General features: G+C 45.7%; 1 protein-coding gene across 8 annotated transcripts in view; it reads left to right on the top strand.

Moving 5' to 3' along the window:
- The window catches only part of FUBP3 (far upstream element binding protein 3), a 62,470-nt gene that overhangs the window by 40,443 nt on the left and 2,787 nt on the right, over nucleotides 1-19,240 (top strand). For all 8 annotated transcript variants that reach the window (XM_080990697.1, XM_080990694.1, XM_080990691.1 and 5 more), the window contains 10 exons: nucleotides 910-1,008; nucleotides 2,612-2,716; nucleotides 3,947-4,049; nucleotides 5,221-5,321; nucleotides 6,981-7,122; nucleotides 12,630-12,790; nucleotides 13,846-13,919; nucleotides 14,586-14,662; nucleotides 16,437-16,508; nucleotides 18,620-18,747. In XM_080990697.1, the coding sequence (XP_080846823.1) occupies nucleotides 910-1,008; nucleotides 2,612-2,716; nucleotides 3,947-4,049; nucleotides 5,221-5,321; nucleotides 6,981-7,122; nucleotides 12,630-12,790; nucleotides 13,846-13,919; nucleotides 14,586-14,662; nucleotides 16,437-16,508; nucleotides 18,620-18,747 (1,062 nt within the window). The remainder of the gene's footprint in view (nucleotides 1-909; nucleotides 1,009-2,611; nucleotides 2,717-3,946; nucleotides 4,050-5,220; nucleotides 5,322-6,980; nucleotides 7,123-12,629; nucleotides 12,791-13,845; nucleotides 13,920-14,585; nucleotides 14,663-16,436; nucleotides 16,509-18,619; nucleotides 18,748-19,240) is intronic.

The raw sequence follows: 19,240 nt of genomic DNA, 5'->3' as shown, positions 1-19,240 counted from the left end.
GCAGTCCTTGATGCATTGATGCCCTAAGCCATACATGTATTAATTCACTAAACCCGGATAGCAAGTTACGTCTGGGGTATCTCGGGGATGGCCTGAACACTTGATCACTGAGATCATCTGCAGGAGCATTGTTAATCATTCTCTGAATTCGTGAGGTTCACTTGATAAAGAGAAACCAAGCCTTTAGTGTAATTAGCCCAGTCCAGTGGGTTGCTCTGCCGATAGAGATTCAGCAGGCAGTATATACATAATGTTATAAATAACTAAATAAGGCTGTATAGGTCAAAGCCAGCACCTTGAATTGGGTGTGCCTGTGTGTGGGTGCACCCACACGGTCCCCACCCCCCACAAAGCAAGGTTAGAAGGAAGCATTCAGTTGTAGCCAGTATAAGTGTGCAGTTCATTTTGGGTTGTATGGTACCTGCAACAGTTTATGTTGGCAACCATGTTTCCACCCCTGCAGGGTTTTATATAAAATATATTGAATTCCTGCATTACAAGGGGCTGGACTAGATGACCAGTGGGGGTTCCTTCCTACTCTACAATTCTATGAATGCACCATGACCACTAGCTTTTTAATGCAAAGTAAAATTGCAATTGTCTGTGTTTGGGTGGTGGTGGTAAAGTGTGGCTTCCTTGTCTGCTTTTCCCTCTTCATTTTACGATTGCTTGCATTTCTTTTATGGAGTTATCAGGAAAACTTGGCCAGACCAAGCCACTTAACTACATAAATGTCCATAGCTGCGGTGGTGGTGGTGGTGGGGCTCCTATTGCTTATCTGTGCTTTTTAAAAATCCCCCCCCCCCTTTCCTACTTTCGTAGCCTTTCTGCCTGTTTTGGCATTTCCATTTATTTTTTTGTGGCGCTTTCTCTATCTCTCCCTCCCCATCGCCATTGGTACGTCTGCAGGAACGAACGGGCGTGAAAATGATTATGATCCAAGATGGCCCTTTGCCGACTGGAGCGGATAAACCTCTCCGGATTACCGGCGATGCTTTTAAAGTACAGGTGTGTATCAAAGAGGATTTGCCGTCGTGCTGATGGAACGTTAGGAGGATTTAGAATAATGGCACAGTTGGCAGTATTTGTGAGCCACAGTCTCTCGTAGTGTGTGTGTGTGTGTGTGTGTGTGTGTGTGTACGATGGAGTTGGGTGGGGGCATCTCAGGCCTATGGGCCAAACAGTCCTTTTCCCATCTACATCTTGCACCCCACACCCACCCTGCCTTTACATTAGTGACCCACACTAATGAACCAGAATAGTATGCAAATCCTTGCACTGCAGTGATAAAGCTGCCTCTGCATGCTTCATGAAATTGCAATAAAGAGATTGAGTGTGGCATGCTGGAAAACTGTTTCAGGCTAGTGGTTATCTGTTGCTGGAAACACAGGGTGGAGAGAGTATTGCTCTTGGGCTTGGGTCCTGCTTGTAGGCTTCACAGAAGCATCTGGGTGGCCACTGTGAGAACAGGATGTTGGACTAGATAGGTCTTTGGCCTGATCCAGCAGGGCTCATCTTATGTTCTTAGGTGAGGGGAGCCCTAGGTTTGGATCACTCCCCACTTCAGCCATGAAGCTCCCTGGAGAACCTTGGGCCAACCTAACCCTGATGTCTGTGTTCTGCCTCCGCTGTCAGAGGCCATATGCTGAATAGCTGGTCCCAGGGACCACAGAAGGAGAAAGTGTTGTTGCACTCATGTCCTGCTTGCAGGCTTCCAGTATCATAGAGTTGGAAGAGACCACAAGGGCCATCGAGTAGATTGGCCGACAGGATGCTCGACTAGCAGCTGGGCTCTTCTTGCATTCTTAATCCCGCCTCACGTGGTTGCTTTGAGGATAATAAAAATAGGGGAACCCATATATGCAGGCTTGAGAGCCTTGGGAGATTAGCAGGAGAGAAGTGTAATAGGTGTAATCTTCTTTTTTGAGAAGACACCTTTGGAACTCGAATAAAGTAATGGTGTATTTTGGAAATGGAAGTGAGGTAATGGCAGGAGGTTAACTATGGATCGGTGGCCTGAAAAAGTGGTCCTGAGGGAGGGCCAAATCTGAAAGCTCAGTTTCTTAAACAGTGGAAGCTTTTTGTGGTGGTTGAATATTTTTAAACTTACCTCCACAAGGTCTAGAAACAAAACTTTTGCTTTGTTCATGAAAGCTTAAGAGAGTTCAGGAAGTTAGATACATCCCCCCCGCCCCCGCCAGAAACCAGAGTCTGCAAGTTTGCAAGTCTACTTGATTAGTAGGGGCGGGGCAGTGTTGTTGCACACTGTAAATATTCAACACGGGTGGTAACGGGCTGATGCAGATGAAGCCACTGAATGAAAAGGGAGGCATATTCTGGCAAAACCAGAACAACAAAATACCAAACGAAACCCCAAGCTCTAAGGGAAGGGGAAGAAACAGCATCCCAAACAGGGTCGACTGAGCATGCTCAGTAGTCATGGAATGTTGAGTGTGTCAGAAGAGAAAAGGCGGAATGGAATACCCCTGCTTTGGGGGAAATGGTTAGCTTGTGGAGAAGCCACTCCTGTTAGGAGGCAGGGATCACATTTAATTGCCAGGGTCCAAAGAATCTGTAATCAGCTTGTTTTCCTCTTCCTGCACTTGTACAGCAAGCACGAGAGATGGTACTGGAGATCATTCGAGAGAAAGACCAGGCGGACTTCAGAGGCGTACGCAACGACTTTACTTCCAGAATGGGTGGAGGCAGCATAGAGGTATGGACATGTCTTGTATGTTACAGAATAATAGAATTGTAGAGCTGGAAGGCTCTCAAGGTGTCATCTAGTCCAACACCCTGGCAGCACAGGAATCTTCTCCCTGGGGAAAAAAATAGGGAGTGGGGGGATTATCATCATCATCATGTTTATTCATTCATTTGCTGAGTGTTACTTGCATAGTTTTAGGTGGCTGTGGAAATTTCACATTTATATATAAAAAAATGCTTCTATATTGCAGTTTCATAGAAATAAGTATCAGTGCAGTCAACAATTATAACAACCACAGTAAAGATTTTAAACAACCTGTCATCAGCTAGCGTATTACAAAAAATGTTTTCTTAATTGTCAGCATAAGGCTGGTGGCCAAGACAATTTTAAAGCAAGCCTTTGAAGGTTAAAATAGAAAACACTGGCTGAATTTCTTATTGGAAGACCTGATTCTGCAGGATTGGGCTGATGACACCAACTTCTGCTTTTGGGGGGTATGGGTGTGTGCAATAGAGCATAAGCAAATGCTAAGCAAAAGAATGTACTGAGTCAGCACCTTGGTGTATTCATCTTGTCCAGTGGTGTCAACTTCATCCATGTCTAGCCTTTGTCACCCTTTTGACTTCCACCCTGGATTGCCAGGGTTGAGTCCGGAGGAATATGATCCCTGAGGACCATCAGCCAGTGCCAGTAGGACAAGGAGTCATTGTCCTCCCTCCTTCCTCTGGGTTCATCATCCTGCCTTCCCAGCCCTTCAGGTTTCCAGAAATACAGAAAACAAGTTTGGGAAAGAGGGTGCACTACATGCACAAAACAGTGTTCACAGTCTTCCCCCAGCCCAGTGCCCTCTCATCAGCCCCAGCCAGCATGTCCCAGTGGTCAGAGAAAGAAGCCTGAAAGGGCCACATCTGACTGCTAGGCTTTTAAGGTTTCCCATTTACCCATCCCCAGAATGTGCAGCTTTGGATGTGGAGTGTAGGGTTCTTTCAAATCTGAGGTATAAAGTGGGGGCAAACAATGCTTAGATTTGCCCCCTTCCTGATATGGGTGTGGCTGCCTCTGGGAATTGCAGAGCTGGACTTTGCTTCCTGTTCCAGAAAGTGGGAGCAATGTTTTTTCTTAAGTATGTGAACGTGTCTCTTGGCTTGGTATTCAAGCTGCCTGATGTAGCTAATGGGACACCTGTGTGCTACCTTTCTGGGTCTGCTTCCTCTCACTGCTTTTCTTTCCTCCCGCTAGGTCTCGGTGCCTAGGTTTGCAGTGGGAATCGTAATAGGAAGAAATGGAGAGATGATAAAGAAGATTCAGAATGATGCTGGTGTTAGGATTCAATTTAAACCAGGTCTGTCTAATTTTTAGTGTATAGCCTGTAACTGGCAACCACTTTCTCTCCCCCTTCCAGGGAAGCTGTTTTATATCATTGGTTCACTCAGCTCAGAAAGTGTCTGTATACTGACTGGCAACAGCTCTCCAGAGTTTTAGGCAGGGGATATTCTCGGCTGTATCTGGAAATGCTGAGAATTGAGCCTGCCACCAAGCTACGCCCCTTTCCTAAAGTTGAGAACATAGCCTTTATACAAAGTCGGTTCACTGAACTCAGTACTGCCACCACCAAATGGCAGGAGTATTGAACCCAGGGGCTTTCTGTACACAGAGCAGGTGTTGCACCCCTGAGCTTACAGTCACATCCCCATCTCATTTCGGTGCAAGGCCCATAGCCAAAGATCTGGGGGGGGGGGGGATCAGAGCACAAGGGAACACTTGGAGGGGGGCACTGTAAATCAGTCCAAAGCAACAGGAGCTTAATTTCACCAGTGTATGTTGCATTTTTAAATAAAAGCATCAAATAACATCACACAATAAAAATGTTAAAACAATTACAAAATTGTAAGTCAGTCTTAGAATATGCCCGGGGCAAGGGCAGGTTCTGTTCCAAGGTATCATATTTTGTTTTTTCTCCTGTGCCAGCTTGCATAGCCTTAAATTCCTCGTGTGATGTGGCAGTCTTTCCTCTGGGAGATTTTGCCCCTGAGTTTCTTGTCGCCACCATGTAAATATTGCTTCCTCAGCTTTAGTCCTGGAGGCATGTTTTAACCCTTTTTGAAATTTTCTTTTTTATTTATTGGTTGGTTATATTGATTTATTGACAGCAAAAATGCAGACATAACAAAAAGTAACTAAAACGAAGAATTAAAAGTTAAACCCTAAAGTGTCACAGCCTTGAAGGACCAAATTACAAAGATACAACACAAATCCAAAGGGATGATAAAGTATTAACACAGACAGAGATTCCATTTACAAATAATAAAAGTATTCTGCCATTTTAAGTTCTGTCTGTATTGAGAATGGTGGTTCTGTATAGTCTTGCATGAGCCAGATGTGCATATATTGGTGGCACTGAGTAACCATGTGGCTTGTTTAGTTCCCTTCTCTCATGGGAAGCTCCTTCCTCCCTGCCTTTTCCCTCTTTGTATTTGTATTTAATTTAGGGTCTGTTTCCTCTTGCTTCACAGATGATGGGATTAGTCCGGAAAGAGTCGCGCAGGTCATGGGCCTTCCGGATCGGTGTCAGCACGCAGCTCACATAATCAACGAACTCATTATCACTGCACAGGTAGGTGGGACATAGGAAAGTTTGAGATGCAGAGTAAGGCCACTGATCTGTCTGGATTGGTGCTTTCTACACTGACTGGCAGCAGCTCTCCAAGGTTTCAGGCAGGGGAACATTCCCATGCCATTGTGGGGGATTGAAACTGCAACCTTCCGCATTGTAAGCAGACGTTCTGCTATTTAACTGTGGCCCTAACCCTACACAAAGTTGTTTAGGGAAGTTTTAATGTTTGATGTTTTATTCTTTTTTAATATTCTGTTGGAAGCCGCCCAGAGTGGCTGGGGAAACTCTGCCAGATGGGCAGGGTATAAATTTTATTATTATTATTATTATTATTATTATTATTATTATTATTATACTGAATCAGACAATTGGTCTATGTAGCTCAATATTATAGTTCAATATTATCCATGCTGACTGGTAGCAGTTGTCCAGAGTATTGGACTGGGCAATTCATCCCAGTCCCACCAGGAGATGATGCCAAGGATTGAAGCTGGGACCTTCCGAATTCAAAGCAAGTTCTGTACCACTGAGCTATGGCCCTTCACCTCAAAATTAAGTAAGATTCTAGCCCTCATACAGTTCTGAATAAAAGGTTGAATTGAATAAGAACTAACTTCTGCTGAGTCAGAGCACTGGTCCATCTTGCTCAGTATTGTCTACACTGACTGGCAGCAGTTCTTGGGGTTTTCAAGCAGTCACTCCAAGCCCTGCCTGGAGATGTTGGGGAGTTAACCTGAGACCTTCTACATGCAAAGCTAAGTGCTCTACCACTGAGCCATGACCCTTATTCTATAAGTGCTGGTAGTGTTGGTAGTTACATACTTCAGTGGTGATTTTTGAGGGGGGAAATTCACCAGCTGGATGAGTTACCAGGTTGGCTGATACTACCTTTCATTCATTTGCATATATTGAAGCTGAGAAACATGGATGTTGTCATCTCTTCTGCATACTAGCAAGAGACTTTACTTTAGAGCAAATTGCCGTATTTTTACGTGTATAAGACGCTCCCTGTTTTTTGGGACTTCAGATTAAGAAAACACCACTCAGCACTTACCCATGTATAAGACGAGCCCCAATTTTAAACCATTTTTTTGGTAAAAAAAACCCTAGTCTTATACATGAAAAAATACAGTAATTCACACATCCTTAAGTTGGCTGTTAACCCTGGTGAATGCTGGTGCAGTAAATTTAGTCTGAAAATCATTTGGCAAAATACCTGTCCAAAAATTGCAACACTTGGACACTGACTTTCCATTTTCAAAATTATTTCCCTTGACTAGAAACTTGGAAAGGAGGATGACCCCACTTTCTGTCAGAAATCAAGACCTTGAAGAGCAGCTGATCCACACCACAGTCACAGAAGGCCAACAAACTTGTTGCCTGTTATCCAGGATGGGAGGGACTTGTAAACACTGATATTATGGCTGAGTGTAGAATCCTTGTGGTTTCACTGGGTCTTGCTATTAAAGCAGGGGCTGCTGTTGGGGGTTGTAGACCAAAGCATCAGGCAGGCACCAGGTTGGCAAATTTTGATTTTAAGCGACTCAATGCATCCATTGGGCAGCAAGTCTGTTGTCTGAACGTATGGCGATGCAGCAAACGGCAAGTCCCAGGAGGACCATAAACATGTTAACAGGTGTGTCCTCTTTCTTCTTCAAGGAGCGTGATGGTTTTGGAAGCCTCACTGTGGCTCGGGGAAGAGGACGCAGCCGCGGAGACTGGAGTGTTGGGACCCCTGGAGGCATGCATGAAATCACCTACACAGTGCCAGCTGACAAATGCGGCCTGGTCATAGGCAAAGGTAAGCAGCGTGAATCATAGAATTGTAAAGTTGAAAGGAACCCAAGGGGCATCTAGTCCAACCGACTGTAGGAAGCAGAACTCAATGCATGGAAATCTTAAAACTCTATGCTTTAAAGGTGGGAGGTAGTTCTGCATTGCCAGATATTGGAAGTTTTCCCAGTGTTCTGGTGTCAGCCTTCTCCCAGTTTTCCATCAGCATCAGAGACATGGTTGGAGGTGACATGAGAGGTAGACTTCTTGGTGGCTGCTTCCATATTGTAGAGTTCCTCCCAAGAGGTCAGACTAACTCCCTCTTTGTTTTCCTTCCACTGGCAAGCTAAGATTTCCTTGCTCAGATGGACCTTTGGAAACTCAGGAGTAGGCAGTGCTGATCACTGGGCTGCTGTTGGGGCAAACTGGATTTGAATTGCTGGTTCTAATCCAAACACATCCATGTGTTTGGATGTATTATAGCTATTGTTATTAACTAGTTTCTTTTTATTACTTTGTACAGTGGTACCTCCCGTTGTGGACGGGATCCATTCTGGAGCTCTGGTTGGATCCTGAGGTTTCCACAACTGGAGGGAACGCTTCTGCACATGTGCACGGTGTGGTAGAGCACTTCTGCACATGTGTGCGCAGCGAAACACTTCAGGGTTAGCCGCTTTTACAACCCGAAGTTTACATTACCTGAGGGTAACGTAAGCCGAGGTGCTACTGTATTTTATAATGATGTTTTTAAGTGTTGGAAGCCAAATCCCAACTTGGAAGAAATGCAGGATATAAAGGCAATCAATCAATAGCATCTCTTTGCCCTCTCCCAGTGGAAACTGGCCTACACGCTCAAGCTGCCTTCTGGGGTTTTTCTTTAAAAACAAAACAAAAAACCCAGCCAGCTGACAGAGGTGCAGTGTGCAGGACCTTTTCTGTGGTGGCCACCAGACTGAAATTCCCTTGAGTGACCTGCCTGGCTCCTTTTCTTTCATGGGGTTCAGGCTCTGCTGCTTTAAGAATACATTTTTGGGACACTATTTATTTGCTGTCTTTTCATCCTGCTTCAGAGGAGCCTCAGGTACATGAAACAGCTCCCCCCTCCTTCGATAAGAACCCAGATAAGCAAGATAGTGAGCTTTGTAGATGGGAGGGGATTTGAACTAGGTCCCCTACTTGCTCTTATGTCCAACACTGTGACCGCTTCCAGGTGACACCTAGACTTGGGCATTGAGTTTCCAGGGAAAGGGAATCAGTGTCTTACATTAGCAGGCACCAAGAGTGCCTCTGTGCTCACAACGCTTTAAGACTGCGGAACATAGACTGTAAATATATCAGGTAAATGTGTGGACTAGTTGGAGCTGCAAGTTACGTTCTCTCATTTTTCCAGTCTGCAGCTCATTACATTTCTGCATCAGTTTTCAATTTTTTGGTCTACTTTTAAATATCCTCACTATATAATCATTACTCTGGGGGTCAAGTGGCATTAAGCCTGGTCCTCCTTTTCTGAAAGGGTAACGGTGGCGTTGAGGTCTGGGGCCAGCCTGTTCTGCAGTGGTCAAGTCTTCCTCCCTCCTGTGTGTGCCACTGCTGCAGAGACAGACAGCTGCCTCTCCGGGGCCCCATTGGATTTCCATGATAAACGCAGCAGTCTTGACAGATAGCGTGGCCAGCCCCTTCTCTTGTCAACATTGCCTTTTAGCCCCGTTTGATTAATTGCTTTACAATTTCACGTCCAGCTGCGGGGGGCCTCGCCTGCTCGGTCGCTCCCCCACCCACCCACATGCATCCGTGGTCAGGTGGAAGAATGGAAGCTCTCCTGTTGAATGGGTCTGTGCAGAAAGGCGCCATGTTCGAAGCGGGTGACCCTCGCTCGTGAACAGAGGCGAAACTTCTGGCATTGGGCAGCACAACGTCATGTCATCCCCCCTCAAATTGTGTTGCCCTTGAAGGCGCTTCCTCCGTGCGGGTTGAGAGTTGCTCAGAATGGGGATGGGAGGAAGCTAGACTTTCCCAGAGAGTTGAAACTCACCGTCAGTGCCTGTGGTGCATTTTCATATTTGCAGCAACAAATATTTCCTCCATTCAGTGTTTGTGGGTTTTTGTAGTGCTTTGGGCGGGAAGGGGGAGAACGCTGCAAAACTTGGTTTTGACCAGAGGCAATGGTCAGACAAAAGTGAATCTGTGACCAATCACTGCCTCCATTGTACCGCTTTTCTCCTCTATTGAGAGATCAGTAGTCCGTCCCCAGCCAGCTTTGCAGAATTCCTCACTCCTAGCCCATAGAAAGAATTTAATTATTTTGAAACGGAGAATCACACTCTTTTTTTCTGTTTTCTTTTCAAAGAATCTCATACTCAAATTAACGCGGAACTGAGAGGCATAAGCAGGCGTTTTATTGAGTAGCGGCTAATTATCTGTCCTCATTTCTCCTTCCTCGAAGGAAATGTCTTTGGGAGTGAGATTCCCCTTTTGAATGCCTCTGGGAGGGCAAAAGGTCCAAGGCCGATGGGTGGACTTCTCAAGGGGCAGAGGGGGGAAAAGGTGACGCTCACTTACACGTTTAACATCCAAACAAGAAGCTTCCTAAAAGAAAGAGGATAATGGTGTATTTAAGTTTCATGACATCCTAACGTCATGTTTTGAAACAACGTATTTCAAATAGTGGGCTCGCTGGCGGCGTTTCATTATGAGCCGATTTTAACTGACGGGCTGTTTTTGAGCGATGTGATGACTTAGTAAATTGAGCTGCAAGATAATGCCTTAAGTCCTCTTTTTAGCAAAGTCCCTTTGGAATTGTATTGCTTACGAATGGGCTGTGTTGGTAGTAACAAACCAAAGAGGGATCCTGAATGCAGTGGGAAGGCGGACTCACTGAAGGAGGAGCCCCCGCGGAGGCAGCCTTGCCCAAAGACTCCCCCAAAACGCAAAGCTGGCAGTGCCTGTTGATCACCGGGGGGGGGGGGGAGTTACGGTGACAATACTTGCCCCACCATTTTTAAGTTGTACATGCAGAAAAAAGCATGCATGTCCATGAAAAGGCTGTTGCTTCAACTTTTCTCCTTCACAAACTTGCATTTGTGTGTGTAACAGATGTAAATGGAAGTGTGCCAAGTAAGTCCCTCCAGTCTGTAGAATTTCCATTTCTACAACAGCCACACTGTCTCTGATCTGCATTCATTATGAGTTGTTTCTCTAGTGTGGGAGGTCCTTTGGAACTCCCTGTCTCTTGACATTAGGCAGGCACCATCTCCCTGCAAACCTTTCCATTTCGGCAGGCCTACCCAGAGAGGAATGATTTGGTAAAGTCTGTTCATAAATGTGTCTTTTAGACATTCTAATCTTTTTAGAAGTTGTTAAACATCTTACTTACATTTTCTTTTCATTTAATTATTATTTTTTTAATCACAGGTATGTTTGCTGCCCTGGCTTCCTTTTGGGAGTTGGGGCAGGTTATGACTGTAATAAAATAACATCTAATCTACTGCTCAAAGGCTGAATTGGTTATAGTCCAGGAAGATTTTTTTTAACCATTTGCTTGATTGCAATGCTTCTGAATACCAGCTGCTGCAAACTGTAGGAGGGGGGAGAGAATGTTCTTGTGCTGAAGTCTTGCTTGAGGGTTTCCTCGCTGGGGCATCTGGTTAGCCACTGTGAGAACAGGATGCTAGCCTTGGTGGGCCGCTGGCCTGATCCAGCCATGAGGCTCTTCTTATACATTCGGTCAGATTGGATGGTTTTCTTAAGAGTCGGGAGAAGAAGCAGCTGTTTTGTTCCATGCTAGGTGGAATTGCTTGCTTTTTCATGGATATCAACTCAGCGGGCGTGCTTATGCCTGGTGGCTGCCAGCTTGGGATTTGCTCCAGTTACTTGCGCTAACCCATCGGAAAGGGAGTTGGCGGAACAGAGCAAGCTGCCGCAGATGCTCAACTAATTGGTTTTGTCCGCTTGGATCGGCAGAGTGCCCTCTCCACCCTGTTGCCTTGGGTTTTGACTGGTGGCTGTATCCAGGACCAGGAGGGGTCAAGCATATCACAACTCCCCACCCCTTTTGTCTCCCTCTCTCCAAGCTGAGGCTAACCTCCCCTCTTGTGTGAAATTCCGACAGAAGAAGAATTGGCCCATTGTAGCCTCTGCCTTTCTTAAGCAAATTTCATTAAGAGACGGAGACCCTCCTCCAAGACCGTATGTGTGCTGCTGCCTTTTTCTCCTCCTGGCCCGCCAAGTCAAACCAAACTTTCATTAGTCGTGCTCCACCCTAGTACAAGCTGCTACTGTTTCACACTCGTTTTAAAAAAACAAAACAAAGGTAGCATCTTCAGAGTTTCCTTCACTATCGGCAGACATCCCACCAGCTCTTCCTCAGATAACCAAAGACCTCTTCTGGGAATTTGCTGGGATAAATTGTGCTCTGGGTGCATGATTTCACCGTGAGGGAGCAGCTAATTGCACCAGTGTCCGTTCACCTGCTTATTCACCTACAAAAGGAAGCTGCACATTAGGTCCCCTGAGGGGTTGCTCTCTTCTAACCTACCAGTTTCCTTCTAATCTGCACTGGCTACCAGTTCAGGAACATAGCAAGCTGCTTTATGCTGAGTCAGACCACTGGTCCATCTTTCTCAGTATTGTCCACACTGACTGGCAGCATGGTTTCAAGCAGGGAATGTTCCCAGTCCTCCCCGGAGATTCCAGTGAGGATTGAACCTGGGGCCTTCTGCATGCAAAGCAGCTGCTCTGCCACTGAGCTGTGGTCCTTCCCCTAAAAATGAACTTATGATTCCAGTCCTCATTGTTCTGAATTGAGGGCTGGTTTAAATACGGACATAGGGAGCTACCTTACTGAATCAGACTGTTGGTCCACCTACGCCTATTGCCTGCAGTGACCAGCAGCACCGTTCCATGGTTTCAGGCAGCAATCATTTCCGGCCTTACCTGGAGATTCTGGGGATTAACCCTGGCACTTTCTGCGTGCAAGGAAGGTGCTCTGCCACTGAGCATACAGCCCCTCTTTAATTTACTATCATGCCAGATTCAGGGGGGCACTAAGAGGCAAATGGGTGGCAGTGGGGTCTGGAGATGTAAATGACTATTTGAAAAGGGGGCATCATTGGATTGGTTTAATCAATTACGTTGGGTAAATTAAAACTAAATAGTTTTAACTGTGTTTTGAATAAATGTGCCATTAATTGTTACTGTTTTGAATTTCATTGTGTTGTTAGCTCTCTTAGTGGATTGTGCAAACTGCTATTCTGAATAACGCTTTTTATAGGGGGCACTGGGGTGAGTTTATAGAACCACAGAGCAGGGTGGTGGGCCAAAAAAAGTTGGGAAACATTGGTTTATTACTGTGTGTGTGTTGCTACTGGGGCATGATGGGAGTTGAAGGACACGGCAGTGTGATGAGGACAGATCTAATCCATGTGGTTGGACCTTCCTCCTTCTCTTTCATGCATTCACAATAGCTGCTGAATATATAAGTAAAAGTCTGATCAGGTTCCATCTCCTTTTTCTTCCTCCCCTCTTTCTTCTTTGCAGGGGGAGAGAATATCAAGAGCATAAACCAACATTCTGGAGCCCATGTAGAGCTCCAGAGAAACCCGCCTCCCAACACCGACCCTAATGTACGGATATTCACCATTCGGGGCATCTCCCAGCAGATTGAGCTTGCGAGACATCTCATAGATGAGAAAGTTGGTGTAAGTTGCGTTTCCTTCCCCATCTACTTTCTTCTTCGTTTTTTAAAATAAAAAAGTATTTTGGAAATTGCAGTCCAATGAAGAACAAGACTAGCAAAACAATGTCATTGTTACAGTATACAGCTAGAAAGAAGTGATAAGTATTGAAATAATAGAATCATATAATTGTAGAGTTGGAAAGGGACCCCAAGGGCCATCTAGTCCAACTCCTTGCAAATCACCATCCAATTGGTCTATAACAGGCATAGGCAAACTCCGGCCCTCCAGATGTTTTGATACTACAATTCCCATCATCCCTCACCTCCGGTCCTCTTAGCTAGGGATGATGGGAATTGTAGTACCAAAACATATGGAGGTCCGGAGTTTGCCTATAAAAAACCCCACCAGGATCAAAACATCCACCGTGGTCATTCTCCTTCAGTACTTGAGGCTTTTTTTTTAATTTGCAAAGGTGGTTGGTGTTTTTGCCGGATGCTGAGTCCCAGTAAGTGATTTGGGGCACCATTGTTCCCATTGTACAGATGCGGAAACTGTTCTGAGGCCTAGAGTCAGTGCTGGGGAAACCCAACAGCCCCATTCAGCGCGTCCTATGCATATTGCATAAGAACTCTGGGATTAATTGCCATCTGCGATCAGACAGGCAACTAACGTCACAATGCTCAGGCGCCCATTTGAAGGCATTTTTATTTGAGAAGGCCTTACCCAGTGGGTGGCCCAATCCCTTACGTAATACTAATTGCATATATGCAGATAGGCTTTTTTTTACTGTTTTTCTAGAATTCATAATATAGGGATTTATTGCTCTTAGAGGTTTCAGGGAATGATTTTACTGTTTGTTTTTTTAATAAAGTGGGCTCTGCATTGCTTATCCTACTTTTATCTTGTACCCCTCTTTGAACACCCTCTGACTGTGAAGCTGTATATAAATCTGTAAACATGAAAGAGAATTAAATTCTTCATTTTGAGAAGCCTTCCTCAGCACCTTAAATCTCAGGTGCAGTCTCACTAAGTCCAGAAAGAGTGGTGAATAAATTACCTGTTTGTTTTTTCTCCAGGGTACTGGTCTGGGTGGTCCTGGAGGTTTTGGCCAGAGCCCCTTCAATCAGGCACCTGCTACACCTCACCAAAAGTAAGTAGTTTACTTGCCTGCTTTCCCTTCACCTTTAGGCTGCTCCCCCGCCATCAAATAGGATTGTAGGTGTGATTATCATTGAGCAGCATCCTTGGTCTGCAATGCTTTTACAGAAGAACAAGAAGTCTGTGCGCTGCCCTGATGAACTTAATTAAAGCCTGTAATTTTGAGGCTCTGGGAGATGGGAGTTGGGGGCAGGGACTGTGGCCCTCCCAAGTGTTACTGGGATGCCTGTAGCCACATGCAGCCTTAGAAGGTTGATAAACATAGCATGGGCTTCTCTTCCCTGTCATAAATCTCATTGGTTCCTTCCATTGGATTATTGGTTGGGCAGGAGGCCGTTTTACCATTGACTTAAATCAAGTTGGGAGACTGTTAGCTCTCCTGAGTTAACTCCCACCATTCCTGGCTATTGCCCATGCTTGCTGGGGCTAATGGGAGTTGTAGTACAGCAGCATCTGGGCATGGGAAAGGTTCTAAGAAAATACTCCACTGAAACCAGCGCCTTTTTATACCAATGTGTCAGTAGTGAAACTTATCCACACTTAATCTCTTACACAGCATGGTCTGTTTCAATACTTTTCAACAAACTTTAATCCCAACTCACCAATGTGCCTGGACTACCTTTCACTCTTTTGTTGCTAATGGCCTTGTCTTCCACAGCGGTCCTCAGGCGTTCATGACGCAGGGTTGGGGTGGCACCTATCCGACGTGGCAGCAGCCTGGGCAGCAGGTTCCAAGTAAGTGTATTGTAATTGTAGAGATTGCAGGGGGACGGGTGCAAGGATCGCCCACGTTTAAGTTGATTGGGCTCAGCTGTGGGGGACCTTTTACTCTCCATATGTCACTGGGCTACATCTCCCATTTACCATTGGCTATGCTGATGGGAGTCATGGTCCAGTAGTATATGGAGGGCTACAGGCTGCCTACCCTGGGACTCGTAAAGGAAGCATGACTTCACACATACAATATCTGGAGTTCCCTGTCATGCGGCAGCCCAGTTATCTACTAGCACTTTAGCTAAACTTTGGCTAAGCAGGTGCATATGGGAACTTGTAAAAATCACAGGCACGTCATTCCTTCCCCCTCTCCCTCCGGTCATCCTGCTTGCCACACAACTCACACCAAAGCTATGGTTTAGCTTAACCCTATGTCCAGATCTAGGCTCTTGGTTTGTCTGGAGCAAGACAAACCATGAGCTCAGTTTGCATGTTAGGCATATCTGTAGCAGCCTATTAACTTGGGCTTCCCACTCTCCCCGCCCTAATAATTCCATTGTCTTTAAGATTGAGACTGAATCGTGCTCAGAGCTCTGCTCATCAGAACTAACAACAAGTACCTGCTTCTTTGCCCTTCTGCCTCTGAGCAGAGGGGGCACCTTCTCCTCCCCACAGCCCTCTCCCACATGTCCTCTAGATTTTAATTTCCCCACCTTCAGTAAATTAGGTGGGGTGAAAACACTTTGCCATGGAACACGGTGTCCCATCAACCTTGCTGCAGACTCTATGTCGTTCTCCTTGGAAGAGAATGCTTTGGTCAAGTCCTTTTTAACTGCCCTCAACACTCTTCAAGTTAGGACTTTGCTTCCCTGCACATCACTGTCCTCCTCTTCCCCCGCCACACAACCACCCTGCTTCAAAAACTTCCCATTGCAACAGGATGTGTGTGGCGTAGTTAGGTGGTCAGAAGGTGCTGTTAGTTTTTATTGCCCCGTTTCCATTAAAAATCATGAATGCCAGCTCTTTAGAGGGAAGCCTTCTCCATAAACACTGTTCTGGGCATGTCTCCTGACTGGTAGTCAGGTTGCAGCTCAGCATTTGAGCTTATCATTTGCATGCAAAAGGTCCCAAGTTCAATCTCCAGGTGAGTCTAGGAAATATGCTTGTCTGAAATTCCAGAGAGCCACTGCCAGTCAGAGTACACAATGCTGCTCTAGATGAACCAATGGCCAGACATTAACAGCCAGCTTCCTTTGCTCCTGTTTAATTCAGCCCTTTATTCAGAACTACGAAGACTACAACCTTGGTTTGCTGCTTTAGAGGAAGGTTCATAATTCAGTGGTTAAAGTAGATAGCTTTATGCTCTGTGAATTTGTCTAATCCCCCTTCAAAGCCATCCAAGCTAGATGCTTAGCTATGGTATAGCTTAGCATTACTAGCAAACTAGGGCAGGTTGTGGTAGAGAACTCCTGGTATTATATGCTTGGAAGAAGTACACTCTCCACCATGAGCTACTTTGGGGGCCTACTTGCCTATCACGCAGGGCTAGTGTTGTGTGTGTTGTGTTGTGTTATTATTATTATTTATTATTTATTGAATTTATATACCACCCTATACTCGGAGGTCTCAGGGTGGTTCACAGAATAAAATCAAAATATAAAACCGCAAAATACATTATCAAAATAAAAACAACAACCCAATAACACCCCCAAAGTGCAAGAAGCACTGTTCTCTGCACCTCCCACCCATTATTCTTTCTTCTACTTTTTTTCTCTCTCCACGGTGTCTTGTACAGGTCAACAGAGCCAACAGCAGAACAGCCAACCAGACTACAGCAAGGCGTGGGAGGACTATTACAAGAAACAGAGTGAGTGAAAATGAGTTTGGGTGTGTGTGTTGCAGTAATTAAGAGTGTTGAACTAGGACCTGGGAGAGACCAGGGTTCAAATCCCCATTTGGCCATGAAACTCACTAGGTGACTATGGGTCAGTCGCTACCTCTCAGCCTAGCCTTCCTCACAGGGTTACAGGTTACAGGGACAGGTGGGCTGTTGTTATTACTAGTTTACCCATCCTTCACTCTAAGGTCCCAGGGTGGGTTACAAGAATTAAAACACAAAATTAAAAGCACTTTAAAGCAACTTGCCACTACAGAAATAAGCTGGATTCCAAAAATATACATCTCAAGTGTCAAAACCTAGGATGAAGAAGTACATCCACAACATTCTTGTTGGCACCCAGTCTACCTCAGAAGACAATGAAAGAGTGCTCCTTTGGAGGTGAAGTCAAACTGTTGGAGAGTTACAGCTCCTTCTGTGGCTGTAGAAACAGAAACGGAAGAAAAATGTTTTGTTGCAGCTGGGGCAAATGAATGTCTCTGGTTGTGCTGCTGCAGATGCACCATGGCGTTTCTTCTCTCTACACTCTTCCCAGTGCTCAATCTTCCTCTGGTCACTGCTACTGATGTATGACCTGACTGTCTCTAGGCACTGTGGTTGTCTGCAAGGGATTACCACATGGTAGGGTTGATGTTGTCAGCCTTCAGTTCACATTTGCAGACATCTTTGTAACACAGAGTTGGTCTGCCAATAGACCTAGTGCCTGACACCAGCTCCTTGTAGAACACGTCCTTTGGGAGCCTGCCTGGAAGAGCACATATTCTTTTGAGACTCTGTTGGACATGTGATCCCCAAAACCTCCCTGATGTAGTGCATGTGGAAGGCATTGAAGCTACACTTCTGGCAGGTGTAAGCTGCCCATGTCTCACTACCATAAAGCTCAATATGTAAGCTTGGTGGACCTTCATCTTGGTATTGGACATTAGCATCATATTCTCCCATATCCCTTTGGAGAGGCAAGCCATTGCTGTAGCTGCCTTGCCAATACACTTGTCTAGCTCAGCATCAATGAAGAGGTTGCTGGTTATGGTGGAGCCCAGGTAGACAAAACCATCTACCACCTCAAGCGTGTGGTCGCCAGTGCTGATGACATCCTCACCCAAAATGTTGGTGTTGGTGGTGACTGATGGTGAGGCCGAACTCCCTGCAGACTCAGGCAAAATGGTAGATGGTTTCTGTAGTTTCCTCAAGAGTGCACTGTCAAGGCTGCATCATCTGCAAACAACATCTCGGATCAGGACCCGCAACACTTTTGTCTTGGTGCAGAGACTTGCCAGGGTGAACAAACCCCCATTGCTCCTTGAGTGGATGTACACACCGTCTGCAGTTGAACTGAACTCATGTGAGAGTAACAAGAAGAAGAATATGTCAAAGGGAGATGGGGTTGAGAGCACAGCCCTTCTTCAAACCACTCTTTATAGGGAAGTCACTGGAGGATGAGATGGATTTCTGGACGGTGCTATATCTGTTCTTTGTGGAAGGACACAGTGATCTTGTGGAGGTTATGTGGACATCCTGTCTTGTTAAGCTATGTGAAGAGTCTCTTTGGTTGACTAGGTCAAAGGCCTTCATCAGGTCTATGAATGCAATGTGTAAGGGGTTTCTCTGCTCTCATCATTTCTCTTTTAACCAGTCTTAGCAACCAAGAAAGAATCTGTAGAGTATGGAGGTAATCTTCCAGGTATTTGGGGCCTGAGTCATAGTGGATTAAACCTAGCACCTTCTGTATTGCAAAACAGATGCTCCACCACAGTGTTGTAGCCTTTCTCCTAAAAATAAAGATTCTAGTCCTCGTGAGTCTGATTTAAGTAGGAATATAAGAAGCGGATGTTCTCTGAGTCAGACACTGTCAGTAGCTCTCCAAGGTTCTGGGCTGAGGACATGCTTACTGTGCATGTTTGGGATCTTAACCCTGGGGGTTGTTGGGGGGATACTAATCATAATTAAAGGATGCCTGCCCTGGGTCCTGTATTTGGAAAGGGGCGGGATCAGGGTTTGGTGGGTGCATTTGAGTATTTTGTTACTTGCCTCCGCTGACGTTTGACTCTTTGTTGTTCTTTCTCCACCTCCTATCCCTCCAGGTCACGCTGCCACTGCTGTGTCTCAAGCCAGCTCCCAGCCTGACTACACGATGGCCTGGGCAGAGTATTACAGACAGCAGGCTGCTTATTATGGGCAGACATTAGGGCAAGGCCAGGCCCACAACCAGGTGGGTCTCGCTTCTCTCTGCTGTATCTACACCCTTCTTCCTGATAGCTGTTTCCTTGCATAGTTTAGTCATGAAATAATTTTGCAGAAACAACCAGCCCTGTGTCTCTTACAAGATCACTTGTGACATATCAGCAACTGCCTGCTCCCAAAGAATCACCTCCCAGTTTTTGAAACATTTTCTGGAAGGGGTGACTGCTTTCCAAACCTAGTTTACCAAAGTTTAACTTCGTTTAAACTTGAAACTTAGATCCCACCCCCCCCACCCCCTCATAACGCTGGAACTCATGGACAGCCAGTGATGCTGAACAATGGAAGGTTCAGGACAGATGAAAGGAAAGGACTTCTTCACACAGGGCATAGTGAAACTGTGGAACTCACTCCCACAGGGGGCAGTGATGGTCACCAAACTGGATGGTTTTAAAAGAGGATTGGGCATATTCATGGAGGAGAGGGGCTATCGATGGCTACTTGCCATGATGGCTGTGCTCTGC

The sequence above is a fragment of the Podarcis pityusensis genome, assembly GCF_964106645.2.
Source record: "Podarcis pityusensis genome assembly, chromosome: Z".
Lineage (NCBI taxonomy): Eukaryota > Metazoa > Chordata > Lepidosauria > Squamata > Lacertidae > Podarcis > Podarcis pityusensis.
The sequence above is the reverse complement of the archived record's forward strand: the minus strand, read 5'-3'. Positions and strand labels throughout refer to the sequence as shown.